General features: G+C 54.4%; 1 protein-coding gene across 1 annotated transcript; it reads right to left on the reverse strand.

Annotated features, from left to right (window-relative positions):
- Window positions 1–457: 457 nt before the first annotated feature.
- Window positions 458–10,076, reverse strand: MRPS22 (mitochondrial ribosomal protein S22). Its single transcript, XM_004603214.2, has 8 exons — window positions 9,926–10,076; window positions 7,987–8,150; window positions 6,393–6,557; window positions 5,648–5,791; window positions 5,245–5,328; window positions 4,101–4,246; window positions 1,858–1,966; window positions 458–590 (listed from the first exon to the last, which is right to left on the reverse strand). Exons 1-8 carry the CDS (start codon window positions 10,056–10,058, stop codon window positions 495–497), a joined length of 1,041 nt encoding a protein of 346 aa, XP_004603271.2. The 5' UTR covers window positions 10,059–10,076; the 3' UTR covers window positions 458–494.
- Between the last annotated feature and the right edge of the window lie 14,355 nt (window positions 10,077–24,431).

The raw sequence follows: 24,431 nt of genomic DNA on the forward strand, positions 1-24,431 counted from the left end.
AGTAACAAGAACAGACTTCTAGTTTTAGAAGACTCGGGAGAACTAAGCTATACTTAGGGACCAACCCACATGTTGCCTGTATAACTAAATCACATTTTGAAATACTACTACGCTGTCCTTAGAACTGAATCTCCATGTGATAGTTCTCAAAATACTCTTTCTTGTTCTGACTGCACTGTTTCCCTCCAGCTGTAGAGCACAGGTTCCTATTCGTTTGTACCAATCAGGTTCTGGACACCTGGTCTGAAAACCCAGCTTCTCTGAGCTCCATTCAGAGACGCACTGGCTGTTAACATGGCAAGTGTTAATGCTTTCTTTAAATGCTGTTTGATGTGATTGCAGACATTCATTAACAGTTCCTCAAATATACTTCTGTAACTAGCAAGACAGTGTAGCTATAGTTCTTCCTTGTATTTCCATAAGCATTATTTGAAATTTTAAAGAAACTGCAGATCCATAGCTTTAGTAAAATGGAATTTATTTTTTAAATATTTTCAGGAAGCTGCAGAATGACTAACGAGCGCTTCTTGATAAGTTTGCAGTGTTAATTCTATATATGCTCCCTTCTGTGCTTCTGTTTTTGCAAAGACCTGTTTTTAAAAAAAAGAAAAAGCAGTTGTAAACTTGAAAAGTTACATACATACATACATAAAGTTTTCAGGTTTGAGACGTTAGCATTCTTGTAGTAGCAAAGTTCCAGCTAAAAATCTCTTGAGGGGGCTGGAGTGATAGCACAGTGGGTAGGGTGTTTGCCTTGCACGCAGCTGACCTGGGTTCGATTCCCAGCATCCCATATGGTCCCCTGAGCACCGCCAGGGGTAATTCCTGAGTGCAGAGCCAGGAGTAACCCCTGTGCATCGCTGGGTGTAGCCCAAAAAGCAAAAAAAAAAAAAAAAAAAATCGAGGAGTTTCACAATAACTTTGAGCAAAAGCCAGCATCTAAGAGTTCCCTGAATTGCTATTCTCAGCTTGTTTTCATATAAAAGGAAAAGCTGCACCACCTGATAGAGCAAAACCCCTTTGTTTCAACACAAATACTGGGAGGATAAGAGTCGAGTAAATTTTTCACTTTAAAGAGTTTTTTTCAGAAGCTCTTGCTTGATAGGCCGTATCACATGAAGTCAGAGTGCGTCTCCTCAGCCAGCCTGGTAACCGCCACATGGGAACACTGGGACAGCAGCCATGCAGGCTGATCACCTGTGGCCGCCCCTCCCTGGATCACTGGGACTCTGCACCTTTACAGGGGAGGCTGCCCAATGCCGGCGCCACTGTGGCGCGGTCACATGTAGGCAGGCATGTGAGCACGAGGCAGGTGGGAGCAGCTTGGGTTCAAGCGGCAGGAGTGCCGGTGCTTGACACTTCTTTTTTTTTTTTTTGCTTTTTGGGTCACACCTGGTGATGCACAGGGGTTACTCCTGGTTCTTTACTCAGGAATTACCCCTGGCAGTGCTCAGGGGACCATATGGGATGCTGGGATTCGAACCCGGGTTGGCTGCGTGCAAGGCAAATGCCCTACCCACTGTGCTATCGCTCCAGCCCCTTGACACTTCTTTTGTAACTAGCAAAACAGCGTAGCTGTAGTTTTTCCTTATATTTCTATAAGCATTATTTGAAATTAAAAAAAAAATAACGAAACTGCAAACCCTTAGCTTTAGTAAAACGGCCACAGCTGCTGCCACTCTCCGAACTCCCTGGCCTTCGGTGCAGCTCCCGCTCGCCCGCCCCCATCCCTCCTCTCTCGGCTGAGAAATGTCAGGGTTCAAGTAGCTGATGTTCAGGGTCCCGCAGCGTTCCACACACTCAGCGTCAACTTCGTAACCGCGCAGCGGGACCCGCCCGTGCCAGGGCTGCCATTACCTTGATCAGGTGCGGGCCCTCGGCGGCCTGCGCCCTGGCCTCCTGAGCCGACTGGCCGTCCGGGTGGAGGATGTGGTACAGCTGCACCAGGCTGGTGGCGTCGTCAAGCCTAGAGCGACAGGGTTCGCTGTCACTGAGGGAGACGGTGGGGGAGTGCTCACAGCGCAAAACCAAATCCTACTTCAGACTTTCCTTAAGCCGAAAAGCCATTCCTAAAGGCCACCAGCTTTTTATTCTTTTTATTTCTGAAGGCAGTTTTCAGTAAAATCGGATTATGTGGACTTCGTGCCAACTGGGCTGACACCGGAGCGCCCAGCTTCTGGAAGGAATGTAACCAAAGTGGCCACAATCTCGGCTTGCCATTCTCTGACCTTCCCAGGGGAAGCACATTTCCTAGCCACATAACACGGCTCACCGCAGATGGCAGGAATGTCCCTTGGACCCATAGAAGCCAGAGGCTGACACTCTAAGCCACTTGTACGCCAGGATGTCACCTGATGACAGATTCTCGCGGAGTGGGTATGTGTTACGTGTGGGTAACTGTCTCTGAGAGGCCACCCAGGCCTTGAAGGAAGACTCAGGCCCCCGGAGATGCGCGCTCCCTACCAGCCAAGCAGGAGCACTGCGGCAGGAGGAAATGCTACTGCCACAGCCGCCTGCAAGGGAGCCGGACAAGGACACGCCTCCCCTCTGTGGGCACCAAGTCCCTCGCCATTCCCAAACCAGTGAGTCACTCCCCTCTTGTCCGTCGCCTTGGGCCACGTCAGAGCGGAGGGGCAGGGAGACAGCTCCGAGGGTTGAGGGCAGGTTTGTTCCCCAGGATCACACCGTTCCCGGAGCCCTGCCAGGAGAGACCCCCAAGCACCACCAGGTGTGGCCCACAGGGGCCTGTCAGCTTGTGCTTTGGGGGTTCTCCTGTATAGTAAGTCACTGACTTCGTGTTGGGTGCCCTAACTCAGTACTTCCCAAAAGCTGTCACTCCTAAGCCTTCCCTGACACTGGAGTTGGAAGAAGTTCTGGAGCCCTGGGGGGCCTAGAGAAATGCCTGCCCTCGAGGCACACCATCCCCCAGGGCATCTCGGGAGAACCCAGGAAGCAGCGGAAGTCAAGCCTCCCAGGGCCCGCAATTCACAAATGCTTATTATGAATCGATGTGCTTGTTGTAGTCTAATAAAACCCAATTAAAATAACAAACTACATCTTCAAATAAATTTCCTCTAAGCTTAGGCACTGGCCAGGTAGAGATCTTAACTAGATTTCCATACATTAAAATCATACTACGGGTTCACTGCCTCTGTGTGAGAGTATAATGCCTGCTTCTCAGGGAATTATTTAGCTTTACCTCTAATTTGTATCTGAAAATTAAGAGCAAATAAATTTACATGTTAAGTAAGAATTTAGAAGGATCTCAACTTAAAACCAGCGGAATGAGTCTGAAAGAGAGGCGGAATCCCAGTTCTGGCCTGGGCTTCACTTGGTGCGGACGTGCGCCCTCTACTGCCCAGTATGAGATTTGCAGCAAGATTTCCTCCAGGAATGGTTTTTTATGCAAAACAGGTGAAGTGAAGAACCCAAGCCTCTCTTCCCAGAAAACAGCTTCGGATGCCACACCCTTACATGGGATAATGAAAACCATGATAGTACATATGAATACACTTCGATGTACTTTAACTTTTAAAGTTATATAATTCTGAGTTGCTTTAGTTTTTACTTTAACCCCAAAAAATTACTATTTTTCTTTACAGTATGGGAATGACTATACTTGAGAAACTTTACAGGCGAATTGACTTTCAGGCAGTATCACCGCTAGCACCTACAGGCGAGTCCCCCCCGGCCAGCCCCCTGCTTCTCTGGGGTGCAGGAAGTTCGCACTGAGCTGGCTCACAGGGCAGGCTAGAATCAGCTGCCTTTATGAATGCCGCTAGTGCCCAAGGGACCTTCTAAATCTCAATGTCTTATCTGGTGTGAACAGTTCAGTCTGCAGGGAGGGTACTGAGTCAGGACTCCTGACAGTCCAGGTGGCCATAATCACTGTAGTTCAGACCTTTGCATCAAACAAGGACATCCTATGGGAGATGGATGAACAGGAACCATCCAGTGCTGGCTTAGTTGGCGAAGAATGGCTGTGAGGGGTCCCGGGGCGCCACACAGAGACACACACACAGACACAGACACAGACGCAGACACACACACACACACACACAGAGTAATAAAAATTATCCTTTTACTAACATCATACTTACAAATCTCGCTGAATCTGGTCAATCAGTAAACCGTCAATCCTTTTCTTATTTACAAGGTACCATGCCATTCCACCGAAGTGTCTTGTTGAACGTAAAAGGTCATACTTTCCATGTTTATCGATATCTTCATAGGTCTGATGATGAAACTGTCCACAGAAAATGCCATTTTTCAGAAACGTGAAATAAAATGCCATTTTTCAGAAACGTGAAATCTGAAGCAGCACTACTGAAGACATTTATCAGCAAGAGCTGCCCAACAAAGGATGAGTGACATCAGGCCTGCTTCTCACCTGTCTCCACTCTCATCAGCCTGCTAACAGTTACAAATAAGACAGCTCTCCACTGTCCTGCCCTTAGCAACTCTGCCAAACACTAATGGCCACATCGATTCATTTCTGCGGCCAAGGACTGGGAAGCACCTATTACATACGCAGAGACTGAAGTACTGGAGCACCATTTTTGGGTCTCCAGGGGAAAAAGGAAATTGGACTATTCTTTCGGGGCCCATCCCCATCCCACCAATACCTAGTCCATCCTTCAGCTCTCCTTCCGGACTGCCCTCCCCAAATGACTGATGAAACATTCCTACGTTCTACAGGCTGCCTGGCTGGAGTCCAGGCCCCCCTCAGTGTAGCCAGAGGCCACTATGAAGGCCTTTCTGCGAGCACTGTGTGATCCCTCAGTGCCTGAGGCTTCCCCGGCACCTTCCCTGGTGATCTCAGGACAGCAGGCTTTGGCCCGGACACGCCCTCTCCGCTTCAGCTCACTGCCCTGATGCTCACAGAACACCTGACAACAGAAGGTGCTACACAATTACTTAATGATACAGTTTGGCAAATCTCAGTCACTGACTGGCCTATGAGGAACTGTAGGCATTACTGTCAACTTTGGATCCCAGTTTTACCACGTCTTAGATGCAACTCTCAGCAAGCTACTTAGCCTTCTGAGCGAATGTTCTCTCAACCTTAACTCAAGGATGCTGTGAAGAAGGATTAGTTACCTGGTAAAGATCAGACACAGGAAGATGCTGGAGCACTCCCTTCCTCCCCTTACCAAAACACACACCCGAGTTCAATTTGCTAAGTTAAAATCCCACCCCCACCAATACTTAGTTTGCACATTAGGAACTACGCAGTGTACTCACTTTGATATACTCGGCGGAATCTGGCTCAAACTGGGCGACGCAGAGATTGAGGACGTCAACGTGCCGGTCCTGGCTATACATGGTCTGAAACAGCAGCAGAGGCGGGAATCTAACAGCAGGAACCGCGCGGAGGCTCAAGGCTTGTGCTGACGCCTCACAGTCCTGCCCCTCCACATGTACCCTCAGGGGACCTCCCGGGAGGCACACAGAAACCACACAGGCCTTCGGACTCCCACTCCTGGGTTCCAACCCCGGCAACAGCCATGCCAGGACGAATAATCACACTGGTGTTATCATTACAAAACACTGACCTTTTGGTCAAAGCAAAATGCCAAACAGCCCTAGAGCCCACTGGTTCAAACCGGAAACCATCACCACAAACTACGCCACCAGGCCCCCTTACCTTGATATTTTCTTCCTTAAAAATTATTGGTGTTAAGACTCGACGGCCCTCTTTGGGGAAATAAATTTGTATCACGCGGTCCCGTTCCTCCCAGGTGGCTTTGCGGAGGGTGCCACTGGGCTCCCTCACGACGATAAACCGTTCCTGAATCAGACACCACAATCAGGGCTGAGTTTGTGAGGACTTATTTTTAGTTCCAGTGTCCCAAAAAGCACCACTATAAGAAAATTCGCAATCAACAACTGAAACCATAAGGTGTAATCATGAGTGATTTCACGGATCATTTTAAACCTCAAAGCCTGGCAAGTCTAGTTGGGGGGCGGGGGGGGCATCTGCATGCATCTGCTGGAAGAAACCCCCTATCTTCTTAGAAGGTCAGCTAGGAACTGGCCTAACTTAGAAAGAATCTCCCTTCTCCCACTTTCTCGGGAGATTCTGCCTTTCTTGTGGCTTGGGGGCGGGTTTCGGTAAGATCCTTCATTTAGTCTCAGCAGATCTGTCCCTCTCTGCAATCGATCTGAAATGTCCCATGCCCGTAATCTGTAGGAAAACAAGTATGATCACGCAGGGCTGGCCAACATTTCTCTTCTTCCTTATGCCGGACCTTCCACAGGCTCTCACTCACTCAGAGAACTCTGGCTTGGAAGTGGCAGACACAGCTGTGTCACATGATGTCGATGGTCCCTCGGGCTCATCACCACACAGTGTCAGATAAAGACCAGGCCGTGACGCGACGGAGACTCACCCGGTGCGGCAGGCTGTAGGTGATATCAGTGAACACGTATTTGTGTTCTTCTGTTCCTTCCAAAATCTTATCTTCCGCTAACACATCATTGATTGGCGTCCGCTCGGCCAGAACAGGCGGCATTTTTAATCGCACTTTAGCTGCCTCGACTGCCTGTCTGGTAGCCTGATGAAAATGACAAGGAAAGTCACAGGGTTACAAACCAGAAGATCACCTGAGTAAAGCAGGAGCTAATCAGAAACGTTAACCACCACGAGAGAAGACTCTGGTGCAGCCGTGAACCGGAGCACCTGGCCCCTGTTTCTTTTTTCTTTTTCTTTCCCTCCTCATCAACTCCGCAGTGAAATGACACTGGACAAATGAAATCACTCAAGGACCTTCTGTAAGATCCTCAGAAGCCACTGCACTGGAAGTGACCCCAGGTGACCCAGCTCCAAAAACCCTGCTCTGTTGTCTGTTTTTCTGATTTGAGTTGGGGGGGCCACACTTGACTACACTCCTGGTGGGCTTGAGGACCACATGAGGTGCCGTGGATGGAACCCTGGTCAGCCACGTGCACGGCAAGCACCTTACCCGCTGGAACCCATGTTCCCACTGCTCCAGCCTCCCAGGGGACAGCAGTCACCTCTGACCGACAATATGTGACATTCATCAACTGATATTCTACGGACTCATTGGGAGCTTTGTTAGAAAAATGAAGCCCTGTTGAAGTAACAGAGCAATCATGGCGTTCATGCACAGAGCATCTTCCACGAAGCACCCCGTCGGCAGAAGACGCAGGTGCCTGAGGACTGTGGTGTTCAGTGCTCCTCGGGCCGCCAGAGTTCCGGTCTCCAGCAGCTGCTTCTGCAGGACGAGGCCCGAGCAGCAGGAGAAGGGCAGGCGCTCAGGCTTGGGAGTGGCGGCCGCTCTGCACCCGGAATCGCCCCACGTGGCCATGCTTCTCCCCGCTCCTCTCCCCTATTTCTGTTCCCGGCGCTGTGCCTTGAAGACTCCTCACTAGAGCCTGTAGAAAACCAGCTACCGGCCTCTGGAGAGATCTCAAGAAATAATGCTTAATGGGGCTGGAGCGATAGCACAGCGGGGAGGGCGTTTGCCTTGCACACAGCCGACCCGGGTTCGAATCTCAGCATCCCATATGGTCCCCCGAGCACCGCCAGGAGTAATTCCTGAGTGCAGAACCAGGAATAACCCCTGTGCATCGCCGGGTGTGACCCAAAAACCAAAAAAAAGAAAATAATGCTTAACCCTCTAAGAAAGGCATTCTGGGAGCTGAGGCGACAGTACAGCGGAGAGGGTACTAGCCTTGCATGGGGCCGATGCAGGGTCCATACCCCACACCTATATGGTCCCCAAGCCTTGCCCACGAGTCATCCTTGAGCACAGAGCCAAGAGAAAGCTCCGAGCAAAACCGATTTGGTCACAAAACAAAACAAAACAAAAAAGGTGTTCTGCCTCAGATGCAGACAACGCTGGCTCAGAAACATCACTTCTGGTCTCACGGGCACCACCAGGTGTACCCCCCCCAAGCCCCACCATCCCCCCAAAAACACCAACCAGGAAACTATTCTATCAATATCCAGCCTTCGTGTACCTCTTCCAACTGCGCCTCCGTCATTAACTTGTAAGTTGGTGGCTTCAGTTCCTGTACAGCTGGCTTAAAAACCTTCTCCAAATTCAAGCCCGTCATCTTGATGAGTAGGTTCTGAACTTCCTCATCAGTAAATGAAGGTTTCTTGACCGTGGACCCACCGGATTCTGTTAAATAAGAATAAGATGGCAAAAGAGGAAGGCTGTAAGCCCTCTAATAGATGAGTTAACAATAAAAATCATTAATACCAGGGGCTGGAGCTATAGCACAGCGGGGAGGGCGTTTGCCTTGCACGCGGTCGACCCACGTTTGATTCCCAGCATCCCATATGGCCCCCTGAGCACTTCCAGGAGTAATTCCTGAGTGCAGAGCCAGGAATAACCCCTGTGCACCGCTGGGTGTGACCCAAAGAGCAAATAAATTAATTTGAAAAAAAAGGGGGGCTGGAGCGATAGCACAGCGGGTAGGGCGTTTGCCTTGCACGCGGCCGACCTGGGTTCGATCCCCAGCATCCCATGTGGTCCCCTAAGCACCGCCAGGAGTGATTCCTGAGTGCAGAGCCAGGATAACCCATGTGCATCGCCAGGTGTGACCCAAAAAGAAAAAAAAAGAAAAAATCATTAATACCATGTCAATCTCCCTATGCACAATGCCTAGAAAATTCAATTCACTCATTCATTCAAAATTTACAAAGCATCCAATATCACAAGGGTATTTTCTGCCCAAAAAACGCCTGGTGGGAGAAATACCGAACAAGGAACTAATGTCATACACTAACTGGAGTGGTTGTTCCCATTTACACCCACACGTCATACATCGCATACATCTTCAAGGCTGCTTACAACCACCCCTGAATCAGGTAAGATATTCCAAGTTTATAACGAGGCAGTGACTGAAGGAAACTAAAGCATCCAAAACAGTCGAACCTACCAGCTTTCCCATCTCAACTCACCTACCCACTGCCTTTTCTCCCTCACCTCGTCCCACTAAACATCTGTTTCTACAACTAATCTTTTCCGTCCTAGTCCTAGCTATTACTTGATATGAGACCTCCAAGCCTGCTCAGATCTGGACTGGGCGTTTTCTGCCCAGATCCCCCATTTTCCAGTAGCTAGGCAGTCACACCCAGGGACTGCCCCTGGCACCGTGTAATCCCACCAATGGCCAACATCCAGAACTTAAACCCAAGCTCCCGGAAAAAATCCTATAGCCTAGTTCTCCCTCTGAGAGAACCTGGCAAGCTACCAGAGAGTTTCCTGCCCACATGGGAGAGCCTGGCAAGCTCCCCTTGGCGTATTCATATGCCAAAACCAGTAGCAATGATGGGTCTCATTCCCCTGACCCTGACAGAGCCTCCAATGCAGCACTGTTGGGAAGGACGAGTAAAGAGAGGCTTCTAAAATCTCAGGGCTAGGACGATGGAGACGTTACTGAGACCGCTCAAGAAATTCGAGGAGTCAACGGGATGATGATGATAAGTTATTAGTTATCAGAGATTACTCTAGCCACATGCTCAAGCCCAAAACTTAAAGGGGCAACACTGATTTTTCTCTTTTCTTTCTTTTTCGCTAGGTGGGTGTAGGGGGAGAAGAGGGTGGGCAAATCCGCGCCCGGGGGGTGCCTGGAAGGAACAGGAGTTGAGCGCAGAGGAAAGCGCGTACCCCGCAGTGCGCCCCCAGCCCTCGCGTGTCGGTCTAGCCCTGAGCCTCTGACCCGCCGGCTCCGCCGCCTGCAAAGGCGCCCGCGCTGCCCGCTCGCGTGGCTTCCCCGGGTCTCCGCTGCGGTCGCCCCACCCCTGGGCACCGTGCCCGACGCCCCCCACTGCCCGGGGTCTCCGGGGCCCCCAGCCGCGCCCTCCGATCGCGGGGCCCCTGCACCTCGCGGGGGGCTCTGCAACGGGCCGAGCTGCCGGGGAAAGGACACGGGGCCACGGGTCGCTCACCGGCCTCGGAGCTGAGCCGCCGGGGCCCGGGCAGCGGCTGCAGCAGAGCTCCGGCCCGGAGACGCGCCCGCTCCGCGCGCCGGGCCCCCGTGAGCAGCGCCCAGAGCGAACCCGACGTTCTCAAGGCCGCCATGATGCGACCTGCCCGCCGGCGCCGGAAGTGACGGGAGCGCTTCCGGGTCTCGCGCCGTCGTGCGGCATTCTGGGACATGTAGTCTCTTTGAAGGCGGCGGGAGCAGGAAGGGCCGTTTCTGGGATTGTTTTATTTTTCGAAGTAGTGACGGGTTTTATTGCCGAGCAGAGTCTGGTACCCATTAATTTTTTTTTATTTTAAAATAAATAATGGTAATAAGAAAAAATTACAAAGAACACTTTTTTTTAATTGGATCACCATGAATACACCAGTTACAAAGTTGTTCATGGTTGAGTTTCAGTTACACAATGTTCAAACACCCAACATCCGTACCTTCTCCAGTGTACATTTCCCCCATCAATGTCTCCAGTTTCCCTTCGCTTTCCAAGGCGCGTCCTTGAGGGTTGGCGGGAGGGAAACGGAAAACACTTTTATACTAAGATTGGTTGCATGCAGCAAGCCAAATAACCCCAACTTTCTGGATGCATGAAGTCCAAGTTAAGTTCTCTTCCAGGGTCTCTATTTCACTCGAATGCAGAAAATTTAGAAATGTTTTGTTTCTTAATTTGTTTTAAGTTTTAAAAAATTGTTAACTCATCCCTGAGTAAAATTTACAAAATTTGGAATTTTAGGAATGTCCCTTCACACCTCTAAATGTGTCTGATTGTCACCACTCTCTCCTCCAGAGTTCCAGTGTCATCCCACCACTGAAAGATTCCTGTCCTGCAGTGAGCAGTAGCTTAGGGTCACAGCTTGGGCAGGGAGCAGAGGTGATGCACGGAGTGTCACCCGGTGAGGCCCAGCTGACAACCTCACGTGGAGTGCCCTGTCCAGCCCTGCTCGAGACTCCCCTTCTGGCAAGACAAAGGGTCCCTGTCCTCATTCTCCTCAATCCACCCCTCTCCTTTATCCTCATGTAACTGCCATATTTTTCACTGTGTCTAGGAATTCGTGGGAGTTTTGGGCCACACTTCATATATGACTGAAACTATCTGATCATTTCATGACTTCCTGAACTTTATTGAGCATAATCACTTCAAGATCCACTTACTTTTTTCTCAAAGCACAGAATTTCATCTTTTATTGCAGAGTAGTATTCCACTGAATATAATTAATAAAACTTCTTTACCCACTCATCTGCTGGTGAGCCTTTAAGCTAATACTTTTATTTTTGCTGCTGTGAATAACGCTGGTATGAACATATAGACACAGATATTCTTTTGAATTAATGTTTGAGTATCCTCTGGCTATCTGTCCAGGCACTGCTGGATCATATAGAATTTCTTTTTTTTTCTTTTTTCTTTTTAGGTCTCTCCATCCCATTTTCCATAGGCACTGCACCACTTTATATAACCTTTCCCAGTGTTCCTTTCTCCCCCTCCCACCAGCGCTACTTTCCAATCGTTTTGAAACAGGTCATTACAGCAGGACTGAGGTATCAACTCACCCTTGTGAACGTAGCCTATGTAAATGGTGGTTTTGATTTCCCTAAGAGTAAGCAACATTGAGCAGGCTTATGTGTATGTGGCCATCTCTATGTCTTCTTTTAAGAAGTGTGAATTCAGGATGTTTGCCTATCTTTAAAATTGGGTTGCTTTTTTTTTTTTTAAGTTATATGAGCCCGGCAAGCTACCAAGAGTATCTCACCCACACAGCAGAGCCTGGCAAGCTACCTGTGGCGTATTCAGTATACCAAAAACAGTAACAAGTCTCACAATGGAGACGTTACTAGTGCAACATCTAGTAACATGTAGCACTAGCAAATTCATGCTAGCAAATCGATGAGCAACGGGATGACAGTGAGAGTGACAGTGAATCTTTATATAGTTTGTTTGTCAGCCCTTGCACTCAGAGCCCTGCTCTCTCCCGACCCTGCTGCTCTTCTGGGACCGTGGACCCAGAGCAGCCACCATGTGTGTTACAAAGGCACAAACGGGTCCTCTGAAATGAAATCCCTCCGTCCAATCAATGAAGACAGAAGGCTGGGCTAGGATCCCTAAGTTGGGAAAGTTCCACACCACACGTGTCCCAGGGGGTGAGGGAAATCCTTGAGGCTTCTAGAAATCCTGGCACTGTCCACTAAGTCTCGTCGTGTGCCTGTGTGGGCAGAAAGACTCTTCCCCCACTCTGTGGCTGTCGGGGTGCATGAGTCACTTCCTCCAGCCCCAGAGCTCTCAGTCCAGCTCCAGTTTTCCTCTGGACCTTCTGCCTCTTCTTCCAACAGCATCCCCGCCCCCCACGGAGCTACAATTCACCCTCCAACTGAACAGTGCCAGCAGAAAATGATGGCCAGGGGCCTCAGCTGCTTCTAGGACGACCAGGGGACTCTGCCCTGTAGCACCGGGACAAAGATGCTGAAAGCTCTGAGGCTGGCTCCTTCCTCCCACCCGGATGCTCTCGCTTTCCTGCCGCTGCTCACCCCCTGCTCCCCAGAGCTGGCTGCTGGGCTGCGTATGTGCAACATTTTGACTGAGGGACAAGCTGCCCTGGATCGAAAGTAATTCCCATCTGCACGGACCCAGGGGGTTCTGTTGCCAGGTTATTTTTGCAGTTCCAACTGGGTGCAGGAAGTGGCTTGGACTGAGGTCGATGTTTTCCAAGGTCAGTAAGCCCACTGGAAATTTCTTTCATGAGAAACCGAGGCGCGGCTGTTTGTCCGGTCCTGCACGCACTACCCCCGCCGTCTCACTTCCTGCACCATCTCGCTTTACACTCAGGGCTGCAGCATCCCTAAGATTCCAGGGCCAGGCAGGGAGAGGCCGGTGGCAGGAGGTCCTAGTGGCAGCTCCGGCCAACGCTCTAAGGGCAGACAGACGGTGTGGTTTGGGAGTGCCCTGAACATCTGGGCTTGCACAGGGTGTCCGTACAGGAATCAGCTTCTAGAAAGGAACCGCGTCCTTCGTCCTTCTTTGGCCACCTCCTCTCTCTGGGCAAGTCCCGTGCCTCTCCTGGAGGCTCGGTGGGAGGGTTAAACGCAGCCGTCAGATCTGGCGCTTGGTCCTTGTCTGCTGACATCCTAAGGAGATGCTCCGGTCCCGCGCAGCTCCCTGCAGCGCGAGGCCGAGTGTGCTCTCAGGGCGCCGCTAGGTGTCGCTGTGGGACTGCCGTCGGGACCCAAATGCTCAGCGCACCGGACGCCCTCCCGGCCCGCCCCTCCTGTAGCCGCAGGGTTCTTTCTCCAGCAGGGGGCGCCACGGCAGCCACGTGGAGTGTGGATGCAAAGCTACCGCCTCTTCAGAACTGTCACCAAGCCTTGGAGCAGTGACCCCAAGGGAGTGATTGTCTGGGAGGGGGTGGGGTTAGGGGGGAGCCTGTGGCGACTCCCTCCTCTTTCCCTCTGCAGTCGATCCTCTTTCTGAAATCCCAGAGCTCAGGGGTTCCCTCCTGTGGGGTGACTTTGGATAAGATGTCCCTTGGATTCCCTAGCTCCGAAACCCCGGTCACAGAGAGTCCGTGGGAGGAGGAGAAGGGAGCAGCGTGAGGCCTGAGACCTGGGGTGGTGCCTCTCTGGATGGTCCACGCTCACCTTATTTCCCCGCATCTCTGTGTTTGCCTCCTTTTAGGGTAGGGGACATGCGGGGACCTTGAGACACTTGCTGGTGGGGCTCTGATGGGGTTACTGTCCAGAGACTCGGGGACTGCTTCCAGGGCCACGTGATTTCTTTTCCTCCGCTCTCTGGTAGCTTGAGAGGACTCTGGAGTCACAGAAGCCGCTGACAGGTCAACTCCCAGAATGCTCGGCGCTCAGTGCTCCCATCGACTCCCTGGGGATGAGTCATAGGGCATGTCCCAGTAGGAGAATGGGGATTCAGTGGGAAGGAATCAGGGGGTGTCCTGTTTCGCGGAAGGACTCTCTCCCGTATCTCAGTGGAGGAAAAAGAGCAATAATTCTTTCCTCACCACGTACAAATCAAACCTGAGTCCCCGGAGCCAAGTGAGTCCCAGAAATGAAGCCAAATGCAGACCTGGAGGCAGGGGCTGGAATGCGCGTCCAGGAGGCCTTTGAAGTGAGGCTTCTCCCTCCCTCCCAGCCCGGCAGCTCCCCCAGCCACGATGAAAGGGAGTCACACTCTGTTGTGGTTTGACACTGGCCCAGAAGTCACGTTGTAGCCCTGCTGGGCAATTAGCTCTCAGAGGTGGCAGCTGTAAGGAGAGAAAAGGGTCCCGTGCCAATACCGGCCAAGCCCTCCCTCCATACCCCCTACCCCGGGCCCCCTTTCCTCTGCAGGCAAATCAGGGAGGCTGCCAGCCTGGGGGCTTCTCAGAGGGTTGCGGATTCCCCGGGTCTCAGATGCACGGCCGGAGTGTCGGGTCATCCAAGACTCTTTCAGCACTGGTCCATCTCCCCCACACTGTCCGAGACCCTTATGTTTAGCCAATACCGATGTTTGACTTGGTGGCCGGCCTTGTGTTTTGTTTGGTGGCCCTGAGTCTGTGGAACCCCCTGCAAAATGCCCCGTGGCTAAAAGAGAGCCAGAGATTGTGGAAAGCGATGCCCATCCCCAAATGGGCTTTTGTATTGATCCCTGGATGGCTTGTGCCACCTACCCCCACGCCTGTGGAGTCCGCCTGGAAAGGGTTGCCCTGCGCCTCTACTCTCTGATCCCCCACCTCTTAAGTGGCCTCTATCCAGCCAGTGTCCTATAAAAAACAACAACAACAACAACCCTAAACCTGCTGTCCCCCCTCCAGGTCCTGCTAGCCCCCGCCCCCCCCCCCCCCGTGATTAATGAGCTTGGCTTTGTATGTCCCTGGCCTTCCAGGGTGAGGCTCCCTCGGTACCTTGCCTGGAAGGTGACGTCAGCCTGGACGCACAGGTGGCAGACATGCCGCCAGTGTCCCTCAGCCCCCCTCCCCCAGCTGGTCCTTAGGGCAGATGGTGAGGTGAGGCCAGCAAGGTATCTCATTCGCTCCAGGGCTGGGGAGGGTGGCACGGTGGTAAAACAGTGCCTGGCGTGCATCAGACCTGACTTCGATGCTGGGCAAAAGAACTGGATGTGGTGCAGGGCGCTCTGTGGGCACTGAGATCTCATTCCTGCAAGAACCACCCAGCCCTCGTGTCCCTCACGGCCACCGTCACCTGTCTGAACCCGCTTCCAGCCAAGACTGTAGAACGGGCCTGGTACCTGCTCGGAGCAGGGAGCCCTAGACGCCGGCCACACTCAGGGCCCCGACTTTGATGCCATTTCCTTTTGCTTAGTTTGGAGTCACACCCATCGACACTCAGGAATCACTCCTGGCCGTGCTCAGGGACCGTGGGGGTGCGAGGGGCTGAACCATATACCATTGAACTTTGTGGGTGGCATGGCCTTTACGAGTTCATCGCTTATGTTGAACCTCAGCTTCATCGTGTGCAATAAATGGATGCCGTGGTGTCTGGGTCATGCTGTGAGGAGGCAAAGAGAAAAGGCAGGGTGAGGAGCCTAAGCGGAGTGGGGGGAGGCCCCCCCCCCGCCAGACTCAGGCGTCATTGGAGGGGGCGGGGCCGTGGTCGGGGGCGTGGTCTCGGGCGGAGGGGGCGGGACCACCGCTGGAGGGCTCTCACCTCCCTGTCACCTGAGGAGCCCCAGAGCCCGGGCCAGGTGGAGCCCCTGCAAGGGTGGCCAGGACCTGAAAGGGGCTGGGGCCTTCAGTCACGGGCACAGAGAGCAACCTCACGGATCTCCCTCCCTCCCCGTCCTCTGTGGCCGAATCTACCGGAGACGTGGCCAGGGGCTGTCCAAGCCAGTCCTTCTGCGGGGGAGGGGAGCCAGCAAGGATCCTGGTAGAGGGGGGCGGGAGAGAGGGCACTTCACAGGGGTGCCTTAGCGGGTGCTGGCTGTCACTAGGTCCCAGCCTCCCAGGCAAGTGTGCTGAAGACTGCCCCGTGGGCTTTAACTCAAGGTCAGAGGAGCAAATTGGACTCAGGATGCTGCGACCACGTCCAGCGTTTGTTTCCACGAGTCTTGACACAGGTGTGCTCCGGTGTCACCAGCTTCTTCAGGATACACAGAGCAGCCTCGTGTGCGGGACCCCAAGGCCCTGCCCAGCGATGCTACCTCCCCCCTTCGGTTCTAAGGGACTGCAGGCCTGCTCCTATCATGAGCGCCCCTTCCACCCAGGAGCACTGTTTGGTGATTTCATTGCTGACTCAGCACCCCATTTACCAGTGAGTCGCACTTGAACTAAAGTCACACCTTTAGATGGATGTTGGGATGGTTGTAGGCCTTCGCTGTGATGAATAAAGCCTCTGTAGACATTTGCAGATGAGACCTTCGCAGGTTTGCAGTTCTCTTGGGAAAGTTGAAAACTGAAAGTGAGGGGTTATCTGGAAACTGTCTCGGTGGTAGCATCTGTCACTGCCTCTAGTCACGGGGGCAGGGGTGTTCTTGGGGCTCGCATCTTCATCAGAACATGGGTCCTTGGTGGGTTTTGTTGGTTTGTTTGGGGGTCACTCCCAGCAATGCTCAGGGCTGTGCTTCGGGCTCCCTCCTGGCAGCCTGGGGGACCAGGTGGGTGCCGGGGTTGGAAGCTGCGTTGACCATGTGCAAGGCCAGCACCTTACCTTTGGTCCCGGGAACATTCACCTTTCTGGTAGGTTTCACTGCAATTTCTCTCTGCCCACTGGCATCCAGCAGCTTTTCCTGGGCACTGCTGCTTGGGCATCTTCTTCCCTGTGTGGGGGTCTTTATTCCCCTCTTTGCCAGCCCCCGGTCCCTGCAGACCGACGCTCGAGTTAGTTCCTTCCACTCTGTGCCTTGCCTTGTTGTTCCTTACAACTGTGTTTTTGTATTGTTTGATTTCTGGTACTTTCCTCCAGCCCAGCTTTGGCCAGGAATCAGCCCTACTCATGCCTGGAAGAGACACACCAGCCCAGCAACTTCTTATCTGTCAGCTCTGGCGGGAGAGCCTGGCTGGGGGCCGTCTCTGCAGCAGGTGACAGGGGGTCCCAAGAGAGCTTTGCTGCTTCTGCTAACCCCGGCATCCATCCTTCAAGCCCTCCCAAGGTACCCTCACAGCATCTGCTCCCCGAGTCCTCCCGCCCGCCAGAATGCCATCACTGTGTATCTAACTTTACAGGGAAACTTGACTGTCCCAGGGATGGATGAGGACTGTGAGGTAGAGTCAGGGGGGCCCGTGCTGTGCCCACCCCAGGTCTGCCCAAGTGGTGGACAGCAGCCAGAGCGAGCAGAGGTCCTGCCCCCTGACCTCCTGGCCGTTTGGGCCCTGGGGAACCAAGCAAGCAGAATCCAGCCATTGAGCCCACACCCCTCTTCTGGGCGCAGCCCACTCTTCCTCTTCCTCCCCCCACAAGGCCAGTAGGGTGCCAGCTGGACCGTCTCCCAGATGCAGTGACACTGTCCTCGGGCCAGCCCCCACCGTGACCACCGCGAAGCAGCCCCTCTCCCTTCACCCCGGGAGATGTAGGGGTTTTCTTCCCGCTCACAGAGGGGGCCCCGGCCTTGTGTTTGGCACTGCCCCTCCTCCTCATCCTGGCTCCCCAGTCTCCTCTCACTGCTGGGTCTGGGACCCCAAGTTCTTTTTGTTTTGGGGGACCACATCCGGCAATGCTCAGGGTTTCCTCCTGGCGCTGCACTAGGGAATCACTTCCGGTTAGGCGCGGGGGACCGTATGGGATGTTGGGGATCGAACCTGGTTCAGCTGTATGCAAGGCAAGGACCCTGCCCGCTGTACTATCCCTCCCGCGGAAACCCCAAGTTCTTGAGCCTCCCGCCTAAGCTCTCTCTTTACTGGGATGAGTCACATGACGTCTGTTGTCTGTGCGGAGGGATACTCAGGGATGTTCAGGGGTCCGCAGGGCATGGGTTTGGATGCTCCCTCCACGGACCCGCTTGTTGAGGTGGGTGCAGTGCGCATGACTCAGACCTTGGGCGCGCACTCAGCCGCCGCCTGCAGAAACGGCCACGGCTGGTTCCCAGCAAGAATCACCCCCAGATGAGCGGTTTGAGGGTCTCCACTATCCTCCCCCCATCTCCTGGGTTCACGCCCCATCCATCCGTGTAGCCCCTCATCTGTGTGGCCACCCCAGCGCATCCTGGCCACCAGACTCGGGCGCCCGTGGCTCTGAGTGGACGCTGCTCCGGCTCGGACCGGCCAGGGCCCCCCCTGCTCCGCGCCGGGTCCGCGGCCCCTCCCCATAGCACGGGGGGGGGTGCCGGCCTGTCCTCCAGGCTGCCTCCCGCCATGTCCGCCCCCCGCACCCCCAGGGAGCGGGAAGCTGCCTCCCCGGCTTTGATCGGGACCGGGGGGTGCGTGTCGCTCAGTTTGGGGCCATCTCTGTGATGCATTTTGACAGCCTTGGCCAAGCATATGCTTCAAATCCTCCTGAGAAAGGGTCTTTTTAAGTGGAGACGGACCCATGACAGCCTTCAAAGGGTTCTCTGGACAAATTGGGGCGCATGGAGGAGACCCCCAGGCTCTATCATCTGGCTGCTCGGGGCACAAGTTCAATGGGGTGGGGGGGAGAATGAGAGAGAGAGAGGGAGAGGGAGAGGGAAAGGGAGAGGGAGAGAGAGACAGGAAGAGAGAGACAGGGAGAGACAGAGGGTGAGAAAGAGAGAGGAAGAGAGGTAGAGATGAGAGACGGGGAAAGAGAGAAAAGGGGAAGGAGGGGAGAGAGACAGGGAGAAGGAGAGAGGAGAGGGAGACAGGGAGAGAGAGGATGGGAAGGAGAGAGTGAGGGTGAGAGGGAGAGACAGAGGGAGAGAGGGAAAAGAGAGAGAAGAGGAGGGAGGGGGAGAGAGAGAGAGAAGGCGAGGGAGAGGGAGAGGGGGGGAGGGACGGAGGACTCCAGGTCTGCCCATCAATCCAGATGGCAATAGCAGGGTTGAGATACAGTCCGCGCCCCTGCCCGCCCCCAATACACACATGGCGATCAACCTCCCGTACCCTTTCCCCCGGCTTCCTGTGCAGGCTCATGGGGCCGGGGGGGGGCACCCCTGAAGGTAAACAGCCTTCAGATGACCTGGGAAGGAGTCCTGTGCCTTGTCACTGCCCACCTGGAAAACTCATGACATTTCACATTGGAGTTTGTGAAAAGGCAACCAAGGAAATCTGCCAGAGGCTTTGCAGGTAGAAGGCTGCAAAGAGCTCGCCCTTGGCTGCAGTTTTTGCTGTTTCCCACCCTGATAGCACACACAGAGCTCTCAAACATCGGGGTCCTGGCCCCCCACCGACAGCGCCAGGAGGAGCGTAGAGCTTGGCTGCACCTCCCGACAGAGCCAGGCGGGGAAGGAGGCTTCCCGGGGCCCGCGTGGCCTGCTGGGTTTAATTTTCCCAGAAGTCAGCTCTGATTAGGGGGATGGCCTCCTGTTCCTGTCCTCCAGCCGCCTTCTGCTGAGCACCTTGCAAGGCGGGGCAGGGAGGGCGGCTGGCGGTGGGGGTGCAGGGGGGACAGCCTCCCCAGGTCACCCCAGCACACATGTCTGCTACCTATCAGATCTCGCTGGGGGCCCGGTCTGGGTTCAGCCCACAGCCTCCTCCTAATGAGACCCAGTGCTCTCCGCTGCCAGTGGGGAAGGCGGTGGGGAACCACCCCCCACCCAGCTGGAAGAAAGGTGCTCTCCCCCCCCAACCAGCACTGGGCCTAGGAAAGGGGGAGCCCTACTTCAAAGCAGGTACCTTGCCCAGGGCCCCACGGCCTCTCCCTTGTCCCAGGAGCGCCTGCGGGCTCCACTCACTGTCTACCTGGATTGGGGCATCTCTGGTCCATGCTTCAGGCAGATGCAAGAGGCAGTTCAGTTTCCAGTACATTCCTCTGGAGAGGGAGGTCCCTGGGGGTCATGCGGGAAGCCCCACTTGGCGGCAGCATCTCTCTGCCCCAGGGGCTCCGCTACAGCCCCTGCCTTCTGGGGAAACTTCCAGATTCCTTGCCAAGACTGTTCCAGCCGGGTGACTCTTGCGTTATTTAACTGCTACAACCCCCAGCCTGTGCCTTTCCTCCTCGCTGGCTGGGAATTCCTTCCCCTCAATCGGTGGGATTTTCCAGCAGTGACCCAATCCCCCACCTTATTTCTCTTCTGTGTGTCCCTTCACAGTCTTGGGCTGTGCCCCCTCCCCATATAAGTGACTGTTCACCTGTGGCCCCATCAGAATATCCTGGGGGCCCATAGGGCCCCTACGGCCTCCTATGAGAGTCGCTATCCCAGATCAGGATGACTTCGCCATCCCACCAGCGACCTTTCTGCCAACCCTGCCCACGCCCCTCAGGGTTGAGCCGTCTCCAAGCTTTCCTAGTGGTGCCATGTCCTTTGCAGTGATTACTATGGTAGGGTTATCTGTGGATGGACAGATGGATGGACTGGATGGATGGGTGGATGAATGGATAGATGGATGGATGGATGGATGGATGGATGGATGGATGGATGGATGGATGGATTGGTGAATGGATGGTCAGACAGAACAGTAGATTGAAATATGTATGAATGAATGACAGGTGGGTGGGTGGATGAATGAGTGGGTAGGTGAATGGGTAGATGGATGAATAGATGGATGGATGGATAGACAGATGGATGGATAGATAGATGAGTATATGGATAATTGGATGAATAGATGGAAGGATGAAAGAGTAGATAGATGGATTGGTGGATAAATGAATAAATGGATGGATGAATAAATGGACCGATGGATGGATGGATGGATGGATGGATGGATGGATGGATGGATGGATGGATGGATGGATGGGAGTAACAGTTCTTCTGAAATTTCCCAGTGGCCCCTCGCAGTGACCAGGCAGTGTGGTAATAGCTTCCACCCCACCCTCTGCTGTCTGGTAGGAAGCATCCCAGTTCTCTGGTAACTGAAGGAGGAGAACTGCCTTGAGAGTGAGTGTGGAATGTTGAGAGAGGATGAAGCGTGACATACGGTAAGTGGCTCAGCTCTATCCCTCCCTACCACCACCATTGTCTACACTGTAGGTCAGTAACATCCAGTTTAGCTCCTCTTCCATTGTCTCCACTGGACTGTTGTCACATAAATCTCACTGTCCTGGCTCTCTCTCCCAGCCTGGTCTCAGAGAAACCATTAGCACGCACCGCCAGTACCTTGGCCCCTACTCATCCTAACCTCTGTCACTAATAATAGCATGGAATTCTCTGATAAGAGATGTCTTAGTCTTAGGAATGGTGGGCACAAAACCTCATCTGGAAAGTGATCCAGGAGTCATCTCCGGTCATACTTCTGGGAGAAGTTTTCCTATCAGAAATGAGAGACACATGAACTAAACACATAGACAATTGTACCAGAATGTGATGTCTAGAGTGGTGGCAGCTATCTTGTGACCATGAGACAACATGGCAGGGGTGGGGGTGGGGGTGGTGTGGAATGCTAAAACGCCAGCATAGACAGCTGGCAGAAGTCTTGGTCCTTGCTGACATCCTCAAGCCATGGAACTAACTTTAGATCTGCCATTCTTCTATCTCCCGATTAAGTAACTCTATTTTCAAAGTTCCCCCTTAGTTAAGTTGTTACTGTGACCAAATGTGGTTTCAGGCTGTGACAGAGCTCTGATGTTGCACTGTTCCAGCAGTCTGCACTGCAGCTGGCCATCCAGGCCCTGAGGGGACGAAGCTGGGCCTGCTGGACAACCCACTGGCCCCCCAGCCCCTCTCTCCAGTAGAAGAGAAGCCCGCTGCAGTTCCTGAGAAAGCGGATCAGCACTGGGCACAGAGTGAAAAGAGGAGAGAGTGGGCAGGGCTGAGCCCAGGGCTGGGGCTCTAGGGCTGGGGATTTATAATGAAAAATAGATACTGATTTAAAGTGATAAATGGTAAGTCCTGGGAGAGAGATGGAACCTAGATTTTACACAGCGTCCGTCTGTGGAATCATGGCCAAACCGGAGACGAATCCTTTCTCGGAGTCCGCCAGCTAACACACTCCCCCTGGATGCAGCCTGACCTGAGGCACTGTAAGGTCACAAGGGAAATGGATGGGGACAGGGCTTAGTGCATCCTGCATGGAAGGGGTTCCCCATCCCTTTCACCATCTCCCTCTTTCCTTTCTCTCCTGTAAGCAGAGAGCCACGGGGGCGGGGGGAGCACCAGCCCTGCCCATGCCGTGGGGGTCTCTCACGTGAGGAGGGAGCCGAGGAGCATTTGCCTTCCCAACTCCTACTCTCGGGGTCTCTCGTTCAGAACCCCCAGCCTGCTAGGGGCTCCCTGGCCTAGGCACCTGGCTGCACCCCAGCTGCAGGCCCTGTCTCAGCCCCTCGTGGGGCCAGGGCCCCGACAGACTCTCCCATGGCTGTCCTGAGCTGAGGTCACCATGACCTTGCTGGGGTTCCCCTCCCCAACCCCCCGCTGCTCCCCTCCCTACTTCCCACGTCTCTTAGTGGAGTTCACGGGACAGGCCCAGATGCCCCCCGGAGGGGCAAGAGGAGACGGTGGACAGTCCAGGGCACAGGGAAGGCGGAAATGGCTCAGTCCATCCCGGAGGAGAAGCACTCCTTGGGTTTCGTGTGGATCAGGGCTGTGGGGAAAGCTGGGCGACACGGGGGGGGGCCCCACTCCCCTCTTGCCCCCCTCCCCGCCCCAGCACTCTGTCTTCTCTCTTGAGGCGTGAGAGCTGAAGTCCGCCTCCGTGTGCAGGCGAGTGTGCTGAGAGGAAGGGCGCCTGCCCGTTCTGGAACCCGCGCCCAGAACGAGGCGACTGACACAGCCTCACAACCGCCTTCCCAGCCGCACCCTTCGAGGACCTGCTTCTTGGAAGCTCCTGGACGAGCATTTACTTCCCAACTAGAGGCCGGAGGTCACTGCTCCCCTGGACGCGTGTGGCCGGTGGCTGTGGCTCGTGGCCTTCTTTCTAGCTCCATTTCATCCCCCCGCCCTTTTCTGCTGGGTCTCCGGGCGGCGGTGCTCTCGCCCCACTCCCACCATGCCCAGTGCACGGGGCACAGGCGGGACCAACCATAAGATCCTGTGGAGGGTCCGGGTGGGAGCACCTGAGGGCGGGGTGAGGCTAGAAAGGGCCTGGGGAAGGTGGGCTTGCAGCTCAGCCCTAGACGGTTGGTCCGAATCAGCCTGCGGATGAACTCGCTCAACGAGCTTGCTGAGCACACGCCTCTCAAGGGTCACACTCAGAGGCCCCCCCAGCCCCATGAACCTTGCTGATGTGGCACCTAGAGAGGGAACACAGGGGATTAAGACCCTCGCCTTACAAGGGACCGACTCTGATCCCCAGTACCTCAGGGAAAAGCCCTGAGCACAGAGCCAGGAGTCAGCCCTGAGAATGGCTGGGTTTGCACCCCCCACCCAGCCCCCTGCCAACAAATGCACATTAATGATGTGTGCTCGGGAAAACGTAGGCCCTCCTTGACCACAGGCAGGGGGACCCTGATAACTCGGACCCTGGGTACCCCCCACTCGGGTCCAGTTACGCACCAAGTAGTGGCCGGGGCTCCTGGTCCTTGTCGGGAAGATCTCTCTGTGCCTCTAACATGTGCCCTGGGTCTCAGATTAGGGACCCTGGGGCCCCAGAACCCCCTGCAAAGGGCCCCGGCTCCTCTCCCTGGCGGGCAGATGCAGTCCTGGTTCTGTTCCCATTCCACATCCTCAAGCCTCAGGTGCGTGGTGTGCTCCTGACTCAGGAGCAGTCCCTCGCTGAGAATGCTTCTTTCAGGCATCTCAGTGTCACCTGCACTTGGGGATGCGATGCTGCACCCTCAGAAGTGCCCTCTCCACACCCTTTCCAACACTCTCTGCACCCTCTCTGCACCCTCTCTCCGCACTCTCTCTGACCCTCTCTTCTCACCCTCTCTGTACCCTCTCTCCATACCATCTATGTACCCTCTCTCTGCACCCTCTCTCTGCACCCTCTCTCCACACCCTCCCTCTGCACCCTCCCTCTGCACCCTCTTTCTTCACTGTCTCTGCACCCTCTCTCCGCACCCTCTCTGCACCCTCTCTCCACACCATCTATGTATCCTCTCTCTGCACCCTCTCTCTGCACCCTCTCTCCATACCCTCCCTCTGCACCCTCTCACCATACCCTCTCTGCACCCTCTCTTGGCACCCTTGAAGTCAGGGTGCTGTGACACAAGCTCGTCTTGCCCTACGGGTCCCCACAGGAGCGTGAGGCAGCACAGCAGCCAGGACTGACGAGTACGTCACTGAGCTGCTGGACCTCCTAGAGGCCTTCCTGCCCGGGCCTCTGCTCCCTTTGCAGCCCCGGGGCTCTCCCTTGTCACCGAGCCCCTGCAGACATGTGTTCCTCCCCCGCCCAGAGCCTGGTCTGCACATCACCCCCACACCCCTTCCCACTCATCTCCTCCTTCTCGTCTTCCACCTCCCCAGCAGCAGGCGCGCAGACACCCACCCCTGCAGACACACACGTGCACTCCATCCTACTCACACGCATTCTCAGACGCGCTGCCCAGGA

The sequence above is a fragment of the Sorex araneus genome, chromosome 2 (genome assembly GCF_027595985.1).
Source record: "Sorex araneus isolate mSorAra2 chromosome 2, mSorAra2.pri, whole genome shotgun sequence".
Classification (NCBI taxonomy): Eukaryota; Metazoa; Chordata; class Mammalia; order Eulipotyphla; family Soricidae; genus Sorex; species Sorex araneus.